Source organism: Fibroporia radiculosa (genome assembly GCF_000313525.1).
Source record: "Fibroporia radiculosa TFFH 294 genomic supercontigs, scaffold9888, whole genome shotgun sequence".
NCBI classification, from domain to species: Eukaryota; Fungi; Basidiomycota; class Agaricomycetes; order Polyporales; family Fibroporiaceae; genus Fibroporia; species Fibroporia radiculosa.
The window spans coordinates 24,697-46,803 of NW_012133464.1; the positions used below are offsets into that span (position 1 = coordinate 24,697).

At 49.9% G+C, this 22,107-nt stretch overlaps 8 protein-coding genes across 8 annotated transcripts; 4 read left to right on the forward strand and 4 right to left on the reverse strand.

The window, feature by feature from the left end:
- Positions 1-2,433: 2,433 nt before the first annotated feature.
- FIBRA_06945 (uncharacterized protein) lies at positions 2,434-3,179 on the forward strand (the record flags this gene model as incomplete). Its single annotated transcript, XM_012328648.1, has 6 exons — positions 2,434-2,522; positions 2,572-2,651; positions 2,706-2,721; positions 2,778-2,789; positions 2,847-3,049; positions 3,097-3,179. 6 exons carry the CDS (start codon positions 2,434-2,436, stop codon positions 3,177-3,179), a joined length of 483 nt encoding a protein of 160 aa, XP_012184038.1.
- A 1,402-nt stretch (positions 3,180-4,581) lies between these two features.
- FIBRA_06946 (uncharacterized protein) lies at positions 4,582-6,238 on the forward strand (the record flags this gene model as incomplete). Its single annotated transcript, XM_012328649.1, has 9 exons — positions 4,582-4,871; positions 4,946-5,040; positions 5,099-5,180; positions 5,236-5,408; positions 5,470-5,507; positions 5,566-5,710; positions 5,768-6,075; positions 6,129-6,169; positions 6,223-6,238. 9 exons carry the CDS (start codon positions 4,582-4,584, stop codon positions 6,236-6,238), a joined length of 1,188 nt encoding a protein of 395 aa, XP_012184039.1.
- Positions 6,239-6,927: 689 nt separating this feature from the next.
- Positions 6,928-8,600, reverse strand: FIBRA_06947 (uncharacterized protein; the record flags this gene model as incomplete). Its single annotated transcript, XM_012328650.1, has 8 exons — positions 6,928-6,943; positions 6,999-7,039; positions 7,093-7,605; positions 7,665-7,702; positions 7,765-7,937; positions 7,995-8,076; positions 8,135-8,229; positions 8,311-8,600. 8 exons carry the CDS (start codon positions 8,598-8,600, stop codon positions 6,928-6,930), a joined length of 1,248 nt encoding a protein of 415 aa, XP_012184040.1.
- Positions 8,601-10,215: 1,615 nt separating this feature from the next.
- FIBRA_06948 (uncharacterized protein) lies at positions 10,216-11,981 on the reverse strand (the record flags this gene model as incomplete). The annotated part of the gene is made up of 3 exons (XM_012328651.1): positions 10,216-11,230; positions 11,283-11,787; positions 11,843-11,981. The coding sequence occupies 3 exons, from the start codon at positions 11,979-11,981 to the stop codon at positions 10,216-10,218; spliced, it is 1,659 nt and encodes a 552-aa protein (XP_012184041.1).
- Positions 11,982-12,480: 499 nt separating this feature from the next.
- On the reverse strand, positions 12,481-13,405 carry FIBRA_06949 (uncharacterized protein; the record flags this gene model as incomplete). The annotated part of the gene is made up of 5 exons (XM_012328652.1): positions 12,481-12,611; positions 12,661-12,730; positions 12,788-13,012; positions 13,070-13,319; positions 13,377-13,405. The coding sequence occupies 5 exons, from the start codon at positions 13,403-13,405 to the stop codon at positions 12,481-12,483; spliced, it is 705 nt and encodes a 234-aa protein (XP_012184042.1).
- A 726-nt stretch (positions 13,406-14,131) lies between these two features.
- FIBRA_06950 (uncharacterized protein) lies at positions 14,132-15,078 on the reverse strand (the record flags this gene model as incomplete). The annotated part of the gene is made up of 5 exons (XM_012328653.1): positions 14,132-14,262; positions 14,322-14,391; positions 14,448-14,675; positions 14,728-14,977; positions 15,047-15,078. 5 exons carry the CDS (start codon positions 15,076-15,078, stop codon positions 14,132-14,134), a joined length of 711 nt encoding a protein of 236 aa, XP_012184043.1.
- Positions 15,079-17,873: 2,795 nt separating this feature from the next.
- On the forward strand, positions 17,874-18,809 carry FIBRA_06951 (uncharacterized protein; the record flags this gene model as incomplete). The annotated part of the gene is made up of 1 exon (XM_012328654.1): positions 17,874-18,809. The coding sequence occupies one exon, from the start codon at positions 17,874-17,876 to the stop codon at positions 18,807-18,809; it is 936 nt and encodes a 311-aa protein (XP_012184044.1).
- Positions 18,810-19,769: 960 nt separating this feature from the next.
- FIBRA_06952 (uncharacterized protein) lies at positions 19,770-21,265 on the forward strand (the record flags this gene model as incomplete). The annotated part of the gene is made up of 9 exons (XM_012328655.1): positions 19,770-19,982; positions 20,035-20,108; positions 20,163-20,235; positions 20,292-20,353; positions 20,406-20,607; positions 20,665-20,826; positions 20,878-20,959; positions 21,014-21,142; positions 21,204-21,265. The coding sequence occupies 9 exons, from the start codon at positions 19,770-19,772 to the stop codon at positions 21,263-21,265; spliced, it is 1,059 nt and encodes a 352-aa protein (XP_012184045.1).
- Positions 21,266-22,107: the final 842 nt, after the last annotated feature.

A 22,107-nucleotide genomic window follows, 5' to 3' on the forward strand; every position in this document is an offset into this window, starting at 1 on the left:
CGGCGAATTGAAGATCGTAAGCGGAAGGGATACTGTCCATACCTACGAGATGTCGTCAGTGGAAATACAAGGGAGTTGATATTTCGATTAACAAGACGATACTGACCCACACGATTTGCCCTACATCCAATCACGCTCTTAGCCCACTCATAGAGAAGCGGTATACGATCAGACATACCAACCCAAAAACCTAAGAGGCCAGATAAATGAGATGCCGAACATGTCAGATGGGATAGTAAAATCAAAGAAAACGCACCCAAAAACTTGAAGAAATGTGACCTGATGTTGTTGAAACGAGCGTCGCTTCCACGTTTGAGTACTCGAAAGAGCAGAAAGCCTGCATTGACAACTATCAGACGCATGATAGCTCGATTTTTGATTTACTTTCCTGCTAGACGACTCGCCCATACCATCACAAATACTGACGCAATGATATTGCGGGCGTGAAAAGTTTGGCCAAGTAATAGCGTAACCAATGCTATAGTAGTACAAGAGTTGGCTGCAGCGTAACAAAGGGGGAGGAAGAACGTGCCAAGTACAAGAAAATTGGATCCTGAATCCTTATAGGATTAACCGTCATAGTGAGTGCATATACGCAATACAACTCACCGCCAGTGAAGTCCGTGAGCTTATCAAACTTTCCCTCAGTAAGCATTCACGGTAGCAGCTCGTAAGAAGTAGAACTCTAAAGCTCACCTGGAAGGTCCAAGCGACAGCAAAACCAAGCAGCTGATAGCCAACTGTGATTAGGAGGGTAATGGCAAGGTAGAACCTATCTAGGACGTGTACGGTACTCATGATATCAGATAGGGTAAATGAAGGTTCTGGCAGAGCCTTCGTAGTGGTAATCTGGGTATATATGCGGCAGCGGGTTTGGTCTTAAGCGTACGTCGGTCAGCCGCCCGGACGACGTCCACTTGTCGACAGTGTAAGGCTGACTATCTCCTCTCTCGTGAATTCACTATCACTGAGTTTTCTGCACACATGTCGCTGCTAGCTGGAAATTAGAGGAGAGATTGATGAAAGGCTTTCATGGTGTTGAGGGAAGTTTTGTGACTTGCCGTTTCAATTGTGGCCCTCGTCGAAAGATACTTGTGAGTGTCGCTAAACATCACAATTGTGACGCACGTCGCGTGATCGCGTTCAATCGTGACTCCTTGAAATATACCAGTTTTGAAACAGCTCGAATTTGACTTGGTTCTCACTGCGTCTTTTGACCTCTTGCAGCTTATCTTCCCCATTTTCGGCGCGATGTTACGCCTACAGAATAGTACAACTCGTCCGCCAACATTCTCTCCGCGACTGAATCTTCAAGGCATCGACAATTCTGCACAGTCTGAATTCGCCGGCAAGGTCCCGTCGCTGGGTTTGGTGAGAGCAGACGTTGAGTGCTGTAAGATTTTCCGACACACACAGCTCCCTTGACATCGATGTCACTCTCGTCACTGTGCCTGAACTCTTCCTGTCGGGTGGACCGGGAAATATTGCGGTGCAATTCACTCGCAAAGTCGGCGATCCTCCCAGCGGATCGGCTCAGAAATTGCCCGAGGCGCTGTCATGAAATTGCGTTTTGCCGCACATATTTAGATTCAGCTATTTCGTAAAAGAAGGTGGCACGTATCCCATTTTGTAGCGTGTGGGGCTCGTTAGTACTCGATGTTGTGCAGTGCTTGATGACCTCCTTGAGTCCGTCATTTCACCTTGAAGATGTTCATACATACTCTGCAGGAGAGCACTGAGAAACAGCTGCGCGAAGCTGGTCATATACTACCGAATCAGAAAGCAAAAGATGCACTCTACTTTATGGAAAGAGTCTCAGGCATCATGACGACCAGAGTAGCCCCGAATTGATTATATAGATTGCAAATCCTAGGAGCAAACTTGCTAATCACCTCCTGTATGTCCCTATGGTTCAAAAGTACTCGCAGCTTACAGCTTGTACTCGCAGCTACTATAAGATTGACCGTCCAGCTGAAGCCCCAGCGGTTGCGACAGAACTAATGGAGATGAACAAGGAGAAACTCCGTGAGCAGAAGGCAGCTCCAGCTATCGAAGCTCTGTACGTTTCAAGTACAATGAAGGATTAAGTCCTTATTTCCTTTTTTTATACACTGATGGATCTTAGATGGTCATACGAGCTATACTGATACTCACGCACTCTTACCTGTCGTTTTGATCAAGAATCGCGATCAATACTCGAGGGATTTTTCAAAGCTACAGAAAACCTATCCGGAACACATGTAGATGCCGACGTTTCTACTTTGCACACCCGGGCGCACAATAATGCCGCGCAGGTGCTTCATCAGATGGGCACCGACTCAGATGCAGAGAAAGAGTGAGGACGAGCGTCCTTTCCCTTCTGCTGCATGCATCTTATTCGTGCAATTAAGGCATATAGATGCTGCGGTGGCAACCCTGCGGAAGCTCCCCACCATGTTCTGGGAGCCGACCCTGAGGCAGGTGCTAGCTCGTGATGACCAGCCACCTCATCCCGTTCCTCAGGCTCTCGGAGGCTCGAAATGGTCCGCACGTTGCAGGTCTACGCAACGAAATAATGATAGGCTGGAAAAGCGGTGTAGAACGTGTGGGACTTGCGACAGCAAAAGCCGGTGTTCCGCTGCGCACAGTGCCAGTGGATCTACTATTGGACAGTGGGCCATTCATGATATGCTCCTTACCAACTGCTAGATTGATGAACTTACTAGATTGGAAGCTCCACAAGTGCGTATCATTTATGAATATCCGTTGCCCCCATTTTCTCATATGTAGACTGACAGGGATGGATGCAAGTGAGTATAGTCTCCACGTGGTAGTATTGGTGACAGCTCGACAATGATGGACTGTAGAGAAACTGCGCTGTCCAGAAAGCGTCTCGAGGAGCTGAAGAAGACTGATCCCACGGGGGCGCAAATACACGCTGATTGGTTCGAATGGCGCACGGCAGCAAATAACAACGACACTATGGCTATGACTCACGCGCTTGGACTGCAGAGGGACTCTTCGCGTGGTCGGACTCACATCCTATTCCGCCTTTGCCAGTACACTCCACGTTCGTCAAAAAAATAAACCGGGGACATTTCCGATTTGCTAGTGCAGGGGTGTTTAAAATTAGCGACGTGTTGACAGAAATCGAGACCATGATGAATCTCGATCTGGGAGAGGGCCAGGAGTACATATAGAGTCTAGTTGATGAATTGGACGCGACAGACCACACAGGACAGCGCGCTCCTATGCTAGAACTCACGTTCTGTGATGGTGTTCAGACATGGCTTGGAAGTGGTGAGCATCGCCATTGAATTCAAGTCCGGTGAGGGTAGTAACGAAATGTCCTGGCCTGCCAATAGATGCGGTTACTATGAAGATGATACGCATAACGCCATACAATCCTGGTTGGTGCAAACTCATGGCTGGTGTTAAGCAAATGGTTTTGAAAAGCGGGATCCCAGACACAGAGCATGTATTCTAACTGTCCATTATCCCCCCTGACTCATTCTGCCATCCGGTGAACAACCCACTCCAGTGCTCTTTCAGCTTATTTATGTTCATTACACAAACACCATGATACTGATGTAATCTGTTCTAATCGCCAGATTTTAGAGTTCAGTCTACCAAGCTGTTTGGTGCTCAATTGATTCGGTTTGGCATACGGTGGTCTCGTGCCCAAGCGTATGCGGTATGTCTTGCTATGGGGTGATCATCTCGTCTATTTGTAAATGAGATCAGTTCTGCAGTTCTTCTGATACCTACTTATATGAACGTATGCGTGGCCTTGTGCCGCCACTAAACTTCCTTGCTCCTCCTGACAACTCAACTCCACGGATCTCTTTGGCCCGTAGCATGCGAGGAATCGTAAGGTATCTAATGAGTTTTGCCTTGGTGAAATTCCACCGAATGCTTTCCAGTGGCAGGCGCGGAAAGTGTCGAATGGTACCCGCATGTATACCGTGACATTCAATAAACTCGGTTTGATGATCGAATTCATATTTGAACTAGTCTGTATACAGCTGGTCACACGCGAGTTGTGGGGATTTGGAGGACGTTTCCAGCCCTCTGCGCCATCAATCATAATCAGAATGTCCTCAGACTCCAGCTGCACAAGATGCTCTCCAGGACAGCGTACAGCAGCCCTCATGGAGCTGCCAATGTTGGCATGAACGGAGAATGCGTCTGTCGCGATATGATAAACGTGTGTCACGTGCTGAGAGGATTATGCGACACACTGTCACTGCGCAACTCCGAGTCGATGTCGGCTATCGCATGTGCATTCACTTGTCGGCGCCGTGATCAGTGGTCTACCGCATGGGTCGAGGGTCGCTGCGTTGTCTCGGTACTCTAGATTGCGGCTTGTCTGAATAGATAAGTGATTCTCTCGCCAAATTTACCTGTGTTCGCGTCATAATCCACCTTCCTCTACGCGGTGATTCGTTCGCGCCTGTGTATTCGGATCCTTTGAGGGATGTAGCCATGCGGTACAATATCGGTGCAGTCCCGTTTTCCCGTCCTTCGTCGTGCCTTTATTAGAGGCTCGTCTCGTTCCCTGGGCTCTCGTCTCCCGCTGCCCTCTCGGTACACAAGACCACCATGCTCAGGACATTCGCTTCCTCTGTAATCCTTGCTGTCGTATCGGCGTCGTTCGCCAATGCAGCCGTCACAACTCTCAGCCTTGACCCTGTCCAGGGCAGGACTGGAGCCTACATGCAGGGAGCACCTGATGCCGGGCGTGCGCGTGCTGCGCTCATGAAGGGTCGTGCCACCACGATCCCAGCGACTAACCTTGCCTATGTCCAATACACAGCCTCGGTCGGTGTCGGTTCTCCAGCGACGTACTACAACATTGTTATCGATACTGGTAGCTCCAATACATTCGTCGGGTAAGTCGGGTTTGTTCTCTTTATCCGACGGCCTGATGTAGATCTGTTCGATACATGTGCGATGATACATGAAGGACCGGAAAGAAGTACGTCCGTACATCAACGAGCATTCCCACTGGGCAGGAAGTGAATGTCACCTATGGCACGGGCTTCTTTTCCGGTTACGAGTGTGGGTACATGTGCCTTGTGGTATCGCCTCTCCCCACTTACTCTCCCACCCCGTGCAGACCTCGACCAAGTTACTATTGCTCCCGACTTCGTAATCACCAATCAGTCAATTGGCGACGCTTTGGAGTATGCCGATTTTGAGTGAGTGGCTGCTTTATTCGCGCTCGGAGACCTCGATTATTGAATCTTGCTCCAGAGGTGTTGACGGTATCATTGGCTTCGGCCCGGTTGACCTCACTCTTGATACCCTTTATCCCGACGTCAATGCTGAGATTCCTACTGTAATGAACAACGCCCTTTCTCAGGGGCTTATCTCGACCGAGATTCTCGGAGTATCTTTTGCCCCGGCGAATTCATACAGCGACACAAGTCCGTCACGTCTATAATGGTGTTCCTTATCTGCTTGCTAACCTATTTAATGGTTTGTCAGACGGGGCGATCACGCTAGGTGGTATCGATACAGATTTGGTATGCATCTAATTCCTGTGCACCGTGAATGAGGCTTCTGATGACATAAACTGTGTAGTACCTGGGCGACATCACGTACACACCTGTTACGACCACTTACCCCTCAAACTATTACTGGGGTGTGAATGTCACGCTTGCAACGTACGGCGAGACAACGGTCATTCCTGGTTCATATGCGGGAATTGTTGATACTGGAACGACACGTAAGTGAGCTCCCTTATCCAGGTAATGAATATACGCGCTTATATGGGATACTACAGTCATATACATTGCTGACAATTGGTACTCAACGTACCAGGACTCGATCCCGGGAGCATACTACGACAACAGCACAGGGCTGATCGTTATTCCCGAGCAGTCTGTCGAATACATGCAACCGTTCAACTTTGAGATCGGCGGCGGCATTTTCTCACTATCCCCCGAGGCACAGCTCCTCCCCAAGGACCAGAACGAAGCATGGGGTGCGGAGCCAGGACTTCAGTACGGCTACATTGGCCCAATCGGCGAAGACAGCGGCACGGGGCTTGACTTCATCATTGGGCAGAAATTCATGGAGCGGTTCTATGCGGTAAGTGGGCTCGGTTTCCGGAGCCGCCGCGACAGCTAATGCTAGCGCTTCAGGTCTTCGACACCGCGCACAACCAAGTCGGGTTTGCGTACACGTGTGTATAATTTTGTTGTGGTAATTTCTTAGCTGAACCATATTCTTTGTCAGGACACACACGGACTAGATGCGCAGAGGAGAAAAGTTTAGATATTGCTCTGGAACATTTCTGGCTAGTTGGATACTTAGTGAAATAGACATTTCACCAGCTTTGCGAATTGATCGCAGCGCCTCTGTGGGATTCTTGTTGCATCTTTAAAATGTCTAGGCGCACACAACCGGGTTATAAATCACGAATGACTAAAAAAATCGGCTCCACCTGCTACATCCCCAGTTCGAGCAGGACGACTAAAAATTAACTGTTAGTCAGGCAGGGAATGGCGCTACCTATTTCCTACGCTTTGTTACCTCAATTACCTGCGTAACTCTGACCAAACGTACCTCAGTGATGTTTAGGTACCATTTTGCTTTTTGCGACGTCTTGCAACAAAATTCTCAGCATGGATCAGTCTATCTCTAAATACAAAGACGCGGTATTTGTGGCTCTGGACGTGATATACCCTATTGGCAGCCTCGCCCGATTCCATCAACTTGCCAGGCTAGGGGCGTAATTCTCCCGAGCCAATATCATTCCGTCCACTTGAACTGCATTTCATAAGCATAAGAAAATATCCGATGTGTACAGTACGTAGTATTCTTAAATTGACTGGGGACAAAGAATGCATTATCACTGTTTTTACACTGATACTACACGCCGCTAGCAAGAAACACCTTTGATCAATATCTGGACTCTGAGCGTCTCCCATCTGTCCGCACTTAGTACGTGTGGTCCCTGTTCAGGGTAACATCTTTCAGTTAGAATTTCACCGTTAGATGGAAACACATACGTGTATGCGAACCCGACTCGGTTGTTCGTGGTGTCGAAGACCTAAGACACTCGTCTGAGCTCCTACAAAAACTCCTATAACTATGTTCACTCACTGCGTAGAACTGCTCCATGAACTTCTGTCCAAGTATGAAGTCTAATCCCGAGCCACTAGGTGTGCCGATAGGACCAATATAGCCGTACTGGAGGCCCGAGTCTCCACCCCATGCCTCGTTTTGGCTCTTTGGGAGAAGCTGTGCCTTGGGGGAAAGTGTGAATGTTGCGTTTCCGATCTCTAAATTGAATGGCTGCAGGTTCTCAGCAGATGACTCGGGAATTACAATCAAGCCTGTGTTGTTAAGATCGTAATACGCCCCCGGAATCGAGTTCTCGTACGTCGAGTACCAATCGTTAGCAATGTAGATCACTGTAAGACGTCCTATGTCAGCGTATATGTCTGTAACTTGAATAAGAAAACACTTGCGCGTGGTACCAGTATCAACAATTCCTGCATATGAACCAGGAATGATCGTCGTGTTGCCATAAGTTGCACCGGTGACATCCACCCCCCAATAAGAGTTCGATGGGGCAGTAGTCGTTACAGATGTGTATGTAATTTCGCCAATATACTGCACAAGCAAGCGTTGTCAGAGGCGTCATTCATAGTGCACAATAATCAGACACGTACATAGTTCGTATCGACGCCACCTAGTGTGATCGCCCCATCTGACAAACAGACGATGAAATTAGCGACTTATCATATAACGTCATCATAGAAATAACAAGACTTTTATCGCTGTCCGTGCTCGCTGGAGCAAAACGAACTCCAAGCACTTCAGTCGCGATAAGTGCCTGGGAATACGAGTTGTCCATCACAGTAGGGATTGTCGCATTGGTGTCTAGGTAGAGCGTACCGAGCGTGAGGTTGGTAGGCCCAAAGCCGATGATGCCATCGACACCTCTACGAGATCGAAATGAACAATTCAAATCCCCAAGCACGAACAAAGCAGCTACCCACTTGAAGCCGGAATTTTCTAAAGCGTCGCCAATCGACTGGTTGGAGATCACAAGTCCGGGAGAGATAGTGACCTGATCGAGATCTACGCAGCACAGCAGGGTGAATGTGGAGGGCGGTTACCATCTAGCACATGCACTCACACTCATTGCCAGAGAAAGAACCCGAGCCATAGGAAACCGCCACTTCCTGCCCAGTGGGAATACTTGTTGATGTGCGGACGTACTGCTTGCCACTCCTTCATGTATCAAACCGCATGGACCACCCGGATATTGATCAATACGGGTAACAAGTCGGACTGGGAGTAGATACAGCTTACCCGACAAACGTATTCGAGCTACCAGTGTCAATAACAAGGCTGTAGTACGTGGGGGGAGAACCGACACCGATGGAGGCTGTGTATTGCACGTAAGCAAGGTTAGTCGCCGGGATTGTGGTGGTATGGCCCTTCATGAGCATAGCGCGTAAACGCCCTGCTCCAGGTGCTCCATGCATGTAGGCTCCCGTCCTGCCCTGGATAGGGTCAAGGCTGAGAGTCGTGATGGTCGCACTGGAAAGCGACGCCGATATAATACCAAGGATTATAGAGGAAGCGAAGGTCCTGAGCATGATGACCTTGTGTGGTGACAGAGAGGATGGTAGGAGTCGAGAGCTCAGTGAATGAAATATGTGGCTCATGAAGGCGCAGCTTTTTATCAGAGCATGTAGAAGACGGGAAAAACGGAGTAGCACCAATATTGTATCGCATGGATACATTCCCCATAGGATCCACATACGTTGCTGCAAGCGAGTCGCAGCATCAAGGGAGGTGGATGGTGGTAGGAACACAGATAAATTTGGCCATTAAAATCGTTCATCTATTGAAAGAAGCCACACTCTAGACCACTGAGGCAGCGCAGCGATACTTGACCCATGCGGCGCGCACTCGGACCATGCTGGGCATCACGGGAAGAGCATCGTCTCGCCGCCGCGATGACAGCGGTCGTGTACTCCGAACAGTAAAGGTCAGAGCATACCTATTTCGACAGTCGCTCTGGTCGCAACATCTGGAAGACACTTCAATCCCATTGTTGTGGAGAGCTTCCACCAACTTTGAAATCCAACAGACCCGGTCATCAATTGAAGGACACTGATGGGGCGCTGCTTCTGGGCCAAAGCGCACATGACAACCGTTCAGACGGGTGATGGATTTCTGGTCGGCTGCCACAAGGTCGAACGTCAGATTGGTCAGCCCAGAGCGAAATCGAGTTGGATCATAGCATACATCCGGTCACAAGCCTCCAGCGAGGCGGCAATGCGGCGAAGCTCGCCAGACACCTGGTGATTGAAAGGAATTGATGAAATCCCCGAGATGCGGAGGGCCCACTGGGGTCATGTGCTTAACATGTTCGTGAAGGCTGAGGGAGGTTCGAAAGTAGAAACGAAGAAGTTCAGCTAGTCGATGCAAGGCCATACAATATATATACTTATCTGTGCCAAGTGATAGCTGTTTCGAATGGGAAACGTCAATCACTTTTCTCATATACGCAAGGACGAGAGCTCCATCTAGTATGAAAGTATACCATACACTCAGAACCGATCAGTATTGTACGTACCATGAATTTGATCAGTCCGAGTCGTACGACGTCCTGATCAAGACCTTCAGCTCCAGTATCGAAATGACTACTGAGCCTCCCGTATGTTTGATTCATAGCCGTGGAAATTTCTTTATCGACAGCAAATTTGTACAAACGCATAGATCCAAGTGTAGGTACGCACTATATGTACAGCGAGCAGAATTCATAAGGGAATAGCTTCCAAAGTGGAATCCTGGGACACTTGGTGGCCCGCGAAGATGGGCATATAAAGGGATGCAGAGCGAGCTTTGCAGTCGGTTTCAAGCCGCTCGTACTAAAGTCGAGCGTACAAGAGAAACGGTTGGAATGCTCAAAGGCGTACGTGATTAACGTCAACGACGTCTTTTCTGAAGCAGACTAGGAGAAGGATGAACTGTCACGAGTGCATCAGCGCATTTGAGTTCACAGGGCGTAACTTATGCATCTTCTGAATGTAAAAACGGGTAGAGCAGCCTGGGTCTAGACAGCGAGACAATGGTCGCATTCAACTAAGGAGTAAGAACGCGCCGTAATGAACATCGTGTCACAGACGTGACGCTCGCAGTCTCCATTGTCACAACACTGAAAGTCTGAGACAAGTGCGATATCAATACACAAAGCAAAGTGAGTTAAGCGTCATCTAATGTCATTTCGTCGAAATTCTCCAATAATTCGTCAAGCTTCACCTCCGGGAAATCCGGCTCGTCCTCTTCATCCGGCTCCCCAGGCTCTGGAGCAGCAACAGCCACACTGCTGTTCGGAGCATCATCCACGTCCATCGCGAACTGTGTCTTCTTCCGCGTCTTACCGCCCGCCATACCTGAGCCAGCCCCGGGATTGTCGGATTTGGCTCGATATAGATTAACAGCACCACGCATCTCCTCGTCCTCCTCCAGGTCGCGCAGGAAGAGCTCATAATCTTCATCCACCTTGCGCTTGTCACGACCACCCATGCGTCCGACAACGCCACGCCCTGAGCCGGTATCGCCCTCTTCGCCTTCCTCCTTCGCAATGCTGCGCAAACGCCAATTACGCGCCCGGTTCTTCTTGCGGCGGTTCGGGTATGCTTTCTTAACGAGCACAACGTCCGGTATGCGGTGCGCCGGGAGCGCCGCAAACGCGTCCGAGTTGAAGTTGGCGTTCGAGAGGTAGTATCCTAACACCGCATCACCAGGCTGCAATATGCCGCCGAGGTGCGTGCGCGTGTGGAAGATCTGATTCGCCCCCGCGCCGCTATCATCGTCCATCGCATCATCGTCATGCGACTTGAACGCGCCCGAGAGCGCGACCTGTGCGTCGGCAAGAACCCATTTGCCTCGCGTCGTTCCGGATGGCTCGATATCCAAGACAGTAAACTCGACAAGGTCTGAAACGGTCGTTAGTGAGTCAAATGGTGTGCGCCAATACACTTGAGCGGAAACTTCTGAGGACTGGAGGGTGGATGGGTCGAGAAGATGAAGGGTGTTGCCGACACGTGAACACATTGTCAGGGGGGTGATATTGCTGAGCGAGCGAGAGAGTTTTGCGGGAAGGCAGACGAGATCATCTTTGCAAACAGGAATGATCTCAACAGAGTAGGTATATTTGAAGTTCGCTGTGTTGGTGTGTGTATCTGCCGATAGCAGCTGTTCAGACGCTTTGGATCTACCAGGAACGTCAAAGACAGCTCGGTCAATATAAGAGGGCAGCGACGCACCGTATTGGCACTACACTAGTCAAAAAGTCGACCATCTTGATCGCATGGCTCCGTTGGCTGTAGAAGAAATCCAGCCCATCTTTCACTTCTTTGACTGATATCGTATCCTTTTGAGCACCATGTTTGAGGATAAGCTGCTCGAGGAACAAGAATGTTCGCTTGTGAGGGACCTTCTGGCGCACTTGTACAAGAGCTTTCCAAGTGTTTTTCGCAGCAAGTTTTGTACAATCTGGACACTGGCCGTATTGCACAAGATACTCGATCTCGAAGATTTGTTCAAGGATAGTCGAGGTGAGCACTTCTTTCTGGATTGTCAAAGACACTCGCAGCCGTTTGGAGTGTGGTTCCGTCCAGATGAAATGCGCTTCTGTGAGGCGGACCTTATTCAGACCCTTCAATTTTTTCAAGCAGATGGCGAGTAGCTCCTGCGATTCGGGCTGGGCTATCGTCCATGAGGAGGGCGGTGAGAGAAAACGCTCGCAATTACGGCAAAATGACAGCGATGCTATGATCTCCGATATGAGCGAGACGAAGATCTGAAGCCGTGGATGAAGAAATACCTTGTTTGGGGATTCCCTCTGTGATGTCTACCGTATTCCTGAGGCATGCGACGCACAAATTGGCGGAGTTGGGCACAATCGGGGTACCACAATCGGCGCAGAGCACACGGTGTACTGCGGGAGCAGGAACAAATTCCATGGAAAGCTATAAAATAAGATACTGGGCAAAGACTATGATCTCATCGAGAGCTTCACAAAAAGGTAGCTGTGCTCACTATTTGCTCTTTCGTCTCGAATGCCCCCTAGAAATCTGGTATCCGCTGCTGTCGATATAAGAGAATCTGGGCCAGAAGGAGAGATGCTTAAAACTGCAAAGTGATACTTATAAGTCCAGCGACTCAACGCATGAGTAAGCCAGACGGAGAGTGACCAAGCAGCTTCGAGGCGGCGCCGTTCTCGAGTGAGCAATTTGAGTCGACGGACTCGGATCTCTCGCTCGCCGATCGATCACATCACAAATCCGGTATCCCTGTACCACGGTCATGTGAGAGGAGCGCGTCGCGTGGCTCGGCCACGGATTGGCAACGTTCATGTACGTTCGCGCAATTGCTCCAGGTATGTATTATGGCTTTCAGATTCGAAATCATGTCTTTTCTAGATAGACACAGAGTATAGGATATTTTGAAACCACCCGCATTTCACCATGGCAACTCGGAACCATCATAGCTCAAAAATTTACCAGAATCTTTGAGGGTCAATGACTTGACTACTTTCAGTGCGGACGCGACGCTTTCTTGCGGTAAGAGTGGAGCGTCAGGTCCGCCCATATCTGTAGCGAAGTTAGTCATGGAAAGTTGACTTAGCCTCTAACTGCTTACCCGTCTGGACCCATCCCGGACTCAGCGCAATCGAGGTAATGTTGGGCTTGGCTTTTGCTTGCTTGTAAGTCTGCATCAACGATACAGTCAGTATCAATGCTGGATGTCCACGATCCTGTAGATTTACCAGCATGTTCAAGGCCGATTTGCTTATGCAATACGAAGCCAGACTCGGTCCGCGATCTTGCCCTATACTTCCCAATCCGCTCGAAACATTTATAATCGTCTTCCGTCGACTTTTCTCGACTAGCGGTAAGTACACCTCTGCGATTAGTGCGGGTCCTGCGACATTTGTCTGCAGGATCTGCAGTAGATCCGCATACTGGAAGCTGAATGCCTCATCTGCAACGTCCTGGACAGGAATATACTCGTCACTGGAGTAAGATTGCATGGGTGAGGTTCATCTCACCAGACCGGCATTGTTGTATAGGTAGTCTACTCCCCTATCGTTGAGAATGGCTTTAACGGCCTCAAATGAATTCCTGATAGATGACTCGCTGTTAGTATCGAGCGCAACCAGGTGAAGTTTTCCTCCGGCATTGTCCTTCAGCTCTTGCAGGGCCGCCGCTTTGTCTGGATTGCGGCATGTTGCTATGATGAAGTTCTCAGGTGAGGGAAGAAGTTGTCTGACGAGCTCAAATCCTAATCCTCTGGAGGAACTATTGGGAGGTTATCTCCTGTGAACATTTCATGCACTAGGGAGCCGTACGACTCACCCAGTAATGAGCCAGGTAACTGAGGTCATTGTTGGATTCAGCAAGGGTAGGACGTCTTGTGTAGCCTTATCTATGAAGCAAAAATCGTTGACAAGCAGTGGAATTGTCGTGGGTACTATACACACTGAATTAGCATGGGTCTTTCCGTCGTCTTCAGTGACCTCATTTGGTACGTTACGCAATTCTTCGTGGCATGACTCAATTGTGTTACCAGCCGACATTCGCCAGTCGCCGTGTGGCATCGATAACCCACCTAAGAAAGTAAGATTGGGCAATCCTGCGGGTATCTTACCACTTTGTCGCATGACAAATTGAACTGCGTTCGGAGAATCGGTATCTAAAAGTAGCCTTGGATGGGTCATGAGGATCGAGGTCGATGTCAGGAGGATGCATCGTGTATGTGCAGCAATGACGCGGAAGCATTTTCACTGAGCTTGCGCGGTCGTCGATATGCCTTGACGCAGTAATACGAAAGTACTATCAAGTGCGTTGTGTAGATCTTGTTTCAGGCAACCCCTGTACGCCTGACTCCGCTAGTCTCATGATACCGACGTCTGCTTGGACATAAGTTATCTCGGTCTATTCGCGAGCAATGCGAATACGGGATAGAAGGCCAAAAAGCGTAGAGGAGCTTAAAACATGCCACGGCGTCAGTGTGATGTAGTACGAAGAGCTCAAGTCGCGTTATCAGCTTCCAGTATTCTCTTCGCTCGCTTCATATTATACACTTCGTTGCTTTCAGAAATGAGAACCAGTTACCAGGGGTGCTGGGTGCCGTTGTACCTCCAGAATTTTCCGGAATCCTTCGGCGTGACATTTAAAACGACCTTCAGGATCCCGGTCACACTCTCCTCTGGCTCTAGAACTGCACCTTCCCCGCCCATCACTGAGGAATGCCGAAATGTCACTAACTGATGCCTCAAGTGGCTTGAGTGCAATGCTCACCAGTCTTCACCCAGCCAGGATCGAGAATGATGGCAGTAAAGTCTGGACGGGCCCTTGCTTGTTTATACGTCTATGCAATTCAGTTGCTATGGGCTCGCGAAACGATGTCGACACAATCATACGCACCAGCATGTTCAACGCTGTCTTGCTAATACTGTACGAGTTACACTTCGGCCCGGCATTGAGGCCGATGCTTGCAAGGCCAGTAGACACGTTCACAATTACTTTGCGTGTCCCCTTCTCAAGGTACGGGAAATAAAGCTGGCCGAGCAGTGCGGGTGCACCAACGTTCGTCTGGAGTACCTCCAGAAATTCTGGGTAGGAAAACTCGAATGGGGAGTCGTACGTGGGGTTCTTTCAGGAATGAGAGGGCTGTTTTCAGCGAAGTGAGCAAAAGTGGACGCACTACGCCAGCATTGTTATACAGATAATCTAGCCCCCTGCCGGCAAGTATTGTGTCGACATGTCTGACTGAATCACGGATAGACTGCTCGCTACTGACATCAAGAGGAATGACGTGCAGTGTGCCCTTCGCGGTGTTCTTCAGAGCGTGCAGCTCCGCTGCCTTGTCCGGGGTCCGACAAGAGGCGATCACCGTGTTAGATGGCGAGGTAAGCAACTGGCGAGTAAGCTCGAGCCCCAAGCCACGGTTGGATCTGAGCGATACCAATTAGACACGTCCTGTAAGACAGTATACTGTGAGACAGGACCGTTGAAGGACTCACCCGGTAATTAGCCAAGTGTAGGATTCGGACATACTGTGCTCGGTGTGCTCGCGGTCTAAGCTGAGGAGCGAGCATGGGGCCCTCCGGGTTTTATACGGTCCTATACTACTGCGAGCCAGCTGCCTCGACTAGAGAGAGAACGGTGCATGACAAGTCAGCCTGCAGCACGAGGTCACTTGAGTCGCAGCCAAAAGGCGAGCGGGGAAATCTCGGAGAGCCTCCGCACGGCTGTCGGCGCGTCGCAACGGGTCGCAGCTCGCCTCTCCTCTTCCTCCTCCCGCTTCTGTGTTGCTGTTATGCTTGCGCTGAACACCTGGGAAGCTCTGTCCTTGGTTAAGTTCCAGGAAGTTCGTGCCGGCCAAGTTAGCCGTTAGCCCCAGTCTAACAATATTCTTATTTTAAATTATAGCGCATGGTAAGTAGTGGAAGGCATCTTGTACCAATTCAGATGGTGTTGATAATTTTTCCAGGTTTTCTTGTGTCTATCCCGATGGAAACACCATGGCTTTAGATAATTTGCAATCATAAATTCTCTGGAGGGCTGCTCCTCAGCGGCTCCTTCGTAAAGGGAATGCGAATTTTGACTCGAAAGGATGTGGTTCATGAGTGGGTACGTTCGTACTGGCCGTTATACATTGCTCTATTAATACCTGTTCTGGGATAGCCGCCGCGGCAACACACCTCATGTTCGTCTTTCCAAATCTACACCTACGGGTCAGCCATTCCGACTAGAACGCGGCCGTTCATGTAAGAAGACGAACGTGGAGCAATACGAGAGGTGCTAACTCAGGATTTCTAATAGCATACATACTAGGGGTCAGTGCAAAGATCGATATACGCTGAAGATGGCCGATGTATCATGATAGGTTCACAGCGCGCATTCTATCCTTTCCCTCCGTCCTCCCGAGTTTAATATAGCCGTGCGCAGGTGCAATCGGAAGGAGAGACACCAAAACATGGTGAGATCGTCTGAAGGAACTCCGAAGCGAACAAACGATGACGTCCAGAGGGGGCGGCTTAGTTGAGGTCAACAATAATGTTCGCTTCGCCTATAGATGGCTGTAATTGGCTGCAGCCTGCCGGTAACATCGTCGTCTCTCTGCTAGGGTCTGTCTCAGTCGCTCGCTCTTCTAGCAGAGCCTCTGCCTTTCTCTCGCTATCACCACCTCCTACAATCAACATAGTTTGATCTGCCTCTTCCCCAATATCCTGCACATCTTCTATTCCTTGGATATCTCTTGGACCGTTTGTGCCTCCAACTCTCCCACTCGCATCGTTCAATTATAAAATGGAGTCCGCTACGGCCACCCGTTGCTGCGTACCCCCGTACGACATCATCCCCAGCATCTTCGTCGCTGCCGTGCATGAGTGCGATATCAAAATGTACTTTGACCACCGTTTCGCACGCATCGTCACCTCCGAAGATGCATCTGTGTTCGGGCTAGTGACCCTCTCATTCAATAAAGCCTTATCCTGAACTGCGTGTCACCCCGGAAATCAACACTTCGAAGCTTGCAGAGCCATGGTACATTGGGTGAGGCCCCGATCGTTAGGCGGTGTCGCACACACGGCTCCATTACTCTGTGCTACTTTCCAAGGTGTCCTGGGTGCTCCTCGTGCTGGATGACTATGTGGGGAAGAGCGTGAGCGCCGTGGCATAGCTGGGAGCTGCAGCCCGACAATTCGCTGTGTGGAAGACCTTCGAAGTTGCGATGAGACGTCCCATTGGACATTTCACGACAAGTCGGGGCTTAAGCGGAGGTGGGGTTTATGCAAAGTGGAAATAGTCAGATTTGGCGGCGTCCGTCATAGAAATTGGGGATAGGGACAGCGAAATGCCCGTCTTCATTTGTTCGTTTCATTACATACTAACGCTCGAGATGTAGATCGCAGAGGCAGAGAGGTCAGTGTTGCTGAGAGATAAGTAGCGCGCATGTCTTCCTGTCTCTATGAGCCAGGATCGAGGGCGTTTACGGGCTTGTATTGACACTGGACGAGGTGGCGGTGTGGACGAATGTGAGCCGGGCTCTGAGTCAATAGCAACACTAGCTGTAAGTGCAGCGGGTGATAGATGTAGGTCTGGTGGCCCTGGATAGTGCGGGCGAAGACAGGGACAACAGGTCGACGCAAGCGGGGCTGAAGATATGAATTGGCTGTACGGGTGACAGTTGACGGAGGATGCAGCGAGAAATGGAAATAACTGGACAATTTTGAAGACGAAGACGCAGACTCCCTTCTGCACTTACAAGTAGGAACAGTGCTGACTCCGTTTTCATCCCCCATCAATTTCATAAACATGACAGAATCGCAGGACAAGCTCGAACTGTGTGTCAAGTTTGCTACCTCAACCACTTCTTTGCTATCTTTTCGCCGGCCGCAACTTTACCCCAATCCAAAGTTTCCCGTCCAGTGCGAGGGAGTGACGAGGAATAATAAAAATGCCGCTGTAGTCCAGGTTGGCGTTATGGGATCCTTTCCTCTTTCTAGATGCGATTTTGGTCAGAATGGTGAAATGGATTTACGCTGCTGTAACACATGTGTAATCTGAGCACCCTCTAGACTAGAGTAGAATATATGTTAGCGAAGTCGGTGACAAGTAGTAAGCATGCAGTGAGAAGGCGGCCTTCACCTGGTTTTGTAATCCATTCTCGGGCGGAGGCCTCACCGCCTCCCCGGCGCCAAATAACTGTGGCGGCGGCCAGCTTTGGCCCTTCCAAATCGCGTATAAAGCTGAGGTTGATATTCTTTGACCCTTTCCAAAGGACGACTCCGTACAATCTTGTGTATTGGTCCCCAAACCATCCATTGTTCGCTGGACTTACTCCAAATGAGGTCGACTACAGCTAGTTCGATACTGGATACTCCAAAGCTCCGACCGAAAAAGTCTCTCACTCCTGGTCGCGCTCTCGATTCTTCAAGTCCTACGAATGCACCCTCCTGCTACGATAAGACTCCTGACGCGGAAACCGACTGCCTATCACGGCGAGTGCGCTTTTCGCCGGCAGCCAGTTTCGCGAGTGTGTATACTACGTACTCGTCAGACGTGTATGATCGCTCTCCCATTGTATCCGTACCAGAAGGTTCTCCCAGACGCCACTACACTCTGAAGGACGACTGTCCAAGCCCAAGTAGGAGTAAAGGCGTAAGCCGCCCGTTGCAGGACTTGCGTCCACTCAGCCGGTCATTCCTGGCCTTGACGATCTCTGAGGAAAGTGAAGATGAAGAATCTGGTGAAGCTGCAACACAAGTTTTGAAGGCGTCGTGGCCTCTTCCCTGCTTGGACATGAAGTTCATTCAAGACATTGATACTTGTAATCTGGATGAAGATGATAATGACTACCAGAAAGCAACTCGGTTTTATAAGTCGCTTTCTCAACTAGGCAAGATTCTTTCCTGTCTAGAGTATGACGGAGAAAACGATAACGCTGATTCTACAGGGCTGGTTTCCGCATCCTCTCAAGCTCGTCATATCTCCCAGGCTGGTAGTTATGTCACTGATGTAAATCCTCCTGTACATAGAAGACGCCCTACGGATCAGCCTACCATGTCCAGTGTAGAAGCAGCTTCCGCGGAAGCCAAGGCTTTAAGAAACGATATTTCTTTGCCCGGGTCCGATGCGGAACGCGCAGTCGTCATCACTAGAAGTCAGCCGCTCAGCGAGAAGCCCGACTATCGACATCTGTCGTCGAAGTCTCTGTCGTGGCTGTCCGATGAACAGGCCGGCCGTGGGCGCACCACAGGGTCTCTCAGCTCTCGTTCGTAAAACTGGCTGGCAATCTCACTGATGCTATCCCGGACTTGTGTTGACCGGAGTACTTTTGGTTACATATTCCCTGCGTTGTTTGTAAGATACTTGCATTATCATTGTTATGAATATCTCTGTCGCTCATGCTATGTTTCTCACTCACACCATCCTGTCAGCTTGCCTGTCAGTAGTACAAAGACCCTGCATCCACCGCGGCGCTAGAATTGACCAACGAACAGTCCGTCAATCCGGACGCTAGTTTGACACTTCTCCTCGGCGGAGCGCCCGATGGCTTCGAGCCCCGATCGTGGCCCACTCTGGTCTGCGTGCTCTACCAGACGCAGTTGCGTTCATACCCACAATCGTTTCGGATATCTGGGTTGTATATAGCTCATTATCGCGGACGTTCAATGGCCGCAGCCATCGAGGGCGGTGCCACCGACGGAGTGCCGTTGCCTTCAGTGACAGGTAGTTATGGCAGCTTGGTGTACTCGAAAATTTCCTGATCCGGTGCGTATTCAAAGGATTCCCACTTCTTTTATTGACTGCATTTGTCATTGTGCGGCTTCCCTCCCGCGAGCAGTACCATTCCAAACCATTCTTCCACGTAAATCCACTCTATCTCCTCACCATCCCTGCACATTGTTTATCCAGCGCGCAAAGAACTGACCCACGGTAATTTCATCGATGTGCGCTATGCCCATGATACATTCCAGTTTCCCATAGTCGGTCATGGCCTGCGTAGTTAGACGTAGTTACGCTATGCCGTGAGTTCCAGGTTTGTGATGCGCATCATATCGCAAAACGCCCTTTGCTCCTTCACAGATCGAGAAGTTACTGAAGTTCAATATATAAGCACGACCATCCGACCTCCAGCTTTCAACAGCCTCTCCCTCTCCGATAGAGATAGATATCTCCCCTCCACACTCACCACCACCTATCCCCTCTTGTCTATCAGACTTCCATCCTCCACTCAAAATGCCAGGATTCGAATTCCACCGCGAGACTGAGACCACCGCGATTGAGACTGTCGTCGAGGTTGAGGCGACCTCCGCCGACACCAACGGCCATGCTGTTCGCGAGGGTGTCTACTACAACCCCCGCCTTGATCCCAAGAACTACCTCGAGGGTCCCCTTTCGCATGACCCCGCCACCCGCCTCCGCCAGATGCTTGCGCGCCCTGGCATTGTTGTACGTGTCATTCTACGCTATTACCATATTGTATGCTAAATGAAAATTATAGGTCGCCCCCGGTATCTGTGATGGCATCAGTGCACGATGCGCCCTCGAGGCGGGTTTCGACTGCATGTACCAAAGGTATGAGCACCGTTCTCAGTGTCATCATATAGAAGACTGATGAGATTATCTCAGCGGCGCTGCTACAACCGCATCCCGCTTGGGCATGCCTGATGTCGCCATCGCCACCTTGAATGACTTTGTGCAGGTCAGTTGTTGACCACATTTCTCTCAGTGCTGCAGTTCTGACTTGTGACTCCTTAGAGCGCGCAAATGGTCTGCAGCCTGGACCCCACCGTCCCTGTCATTGCCGACGCTGACACTGGGTAAGCTTTTTCCAGGATAGCTTCTGCATGACAAGGGCTCATGTGTATTCAGCTTCGGTGGGCCCGCGATGGTTGCGAGGACCGTCACCCAATACGTTCGCGCTGGTGTTGCTGGTCTTCATATCGAAGACCAGGTGCAGACGAAGCGTTGTGGACACTTGATGGGCAAGCAAGTCGTCTCCCGCGAGGAGTTCTTGCAGCGCATCCGCGCAGCAGTCATTGCTCGTGATTCCATTCCCGGTGGCTCCGACTTTGTGAGCACGCTTCGCATTGTGTAAACATCTTCAGAGCCTTACATGTTCTGTCTTTAGGTTATCATTGGCCGCACTGACTCGGCACAAGTCCTTGGTATGGAGGAGGCGGTCACACGTCTCAAGCTCGCGGCAGATGCCGGTGCAGACGTCTGCTTCATTGAGGGCGTAAAGACCTCCGAGCTGCTCAAGGACACCGTCGCTGCCCTTGCTCCCAAGCCTGTACGTGAACTTGCAACAGCTGTTTGCTCTCCAATATTAACGTGTCCATAGGTGCTTGTAAACGTCATCTCTGGCGGTCTTACTCCGTCTTTCACCTGCAGCGAGGCGGAGCAGTATGGTGCCAAGATCATTAGTGAGTACACACATTTCTCTCCCTCAATAAACCTTCTGAGAGTGCTTCGATCAGTCTTCTCACTTGTGTCGTGTGTTGCGGCCGTGCATGGCATCCGGGAGGCTATGCGGTCGCTAAAGAAGACCGGGACAGACTTCACTTCCGCTCGGGGCATGGACCCCAAGGCATTCTTCGAAGTCATGGGTATGTTTTAGATGGCTAATTGGACTCTTTCTCTCGGAGTCTCATCGCAATTCCTTCACAGGTCTCAACGATGTCATCAGTCTCGACGCACGGGCGGGTGGCAAGGCGTTCGAGGTTGTATGATCGACGACACTTGGGAGAGAAAATGTCCATTGTTTGCTCGACTGCATGGGCTCATCGCGTCCACTTGGAATTTTCTGTCAGAGTCATCGAGCATTTAGGTGTGGGATCACGTGTATAGATGGGTTTTGTTGTGTCACATTACTAGAGCTGTGTACTTGCACTGTACTTTATCGCATCGTTTCCTTGTCTAATGAACATGGAACGCAGTTATCTGTACTGGGCGCGACGTGCGACATTGTTTTCGTATTCTACTTTCTCTGGGTGGCATAGTAAGCTAAAAAGGGTTAGCATATCAGGCGTCTCAAGTTGATATCCGCGAAAGTGCTGTCAGCACGGAAACTCAGAAACTCAGCGAATGGATGAATCATTGAAAAAATGAGTTGTAAAAGCATAGTTAGTACTTGCTTTCGTATATTGACTTGACAGTGATCATGAAACGACTGTACGCGTACATTGGCTGAGCCTGATGCAATTTCTCGTCAACGGTGATGGGCCTTATTCGTTTGCCAAATATTCCTATAAGTAATAAGTAAATATGATGAGCATCAGATATCTCGCACACAGTACGGGTGCCATCATTCCAAAGTTGAACCTATAATATACCTTCTTCACACTCTGAGTTTGACCGACCTCTGAGTCCCCGAGCAGGTATGAAATCTAAATCATAAATACAAGGAAGAGATTTCGACGATGACGACTCGATGGAAAACATTCATCATCAAGACCTCCTTTGTTGAAGTCAGGAGTACTAGTATAATTCAGGAACCATTGTCCGCCACGACAATAGATAGATTTGAGCTCTCTACTTGAAGAAATAGTTGCTGGGGGGGGGGGGGGGGAAG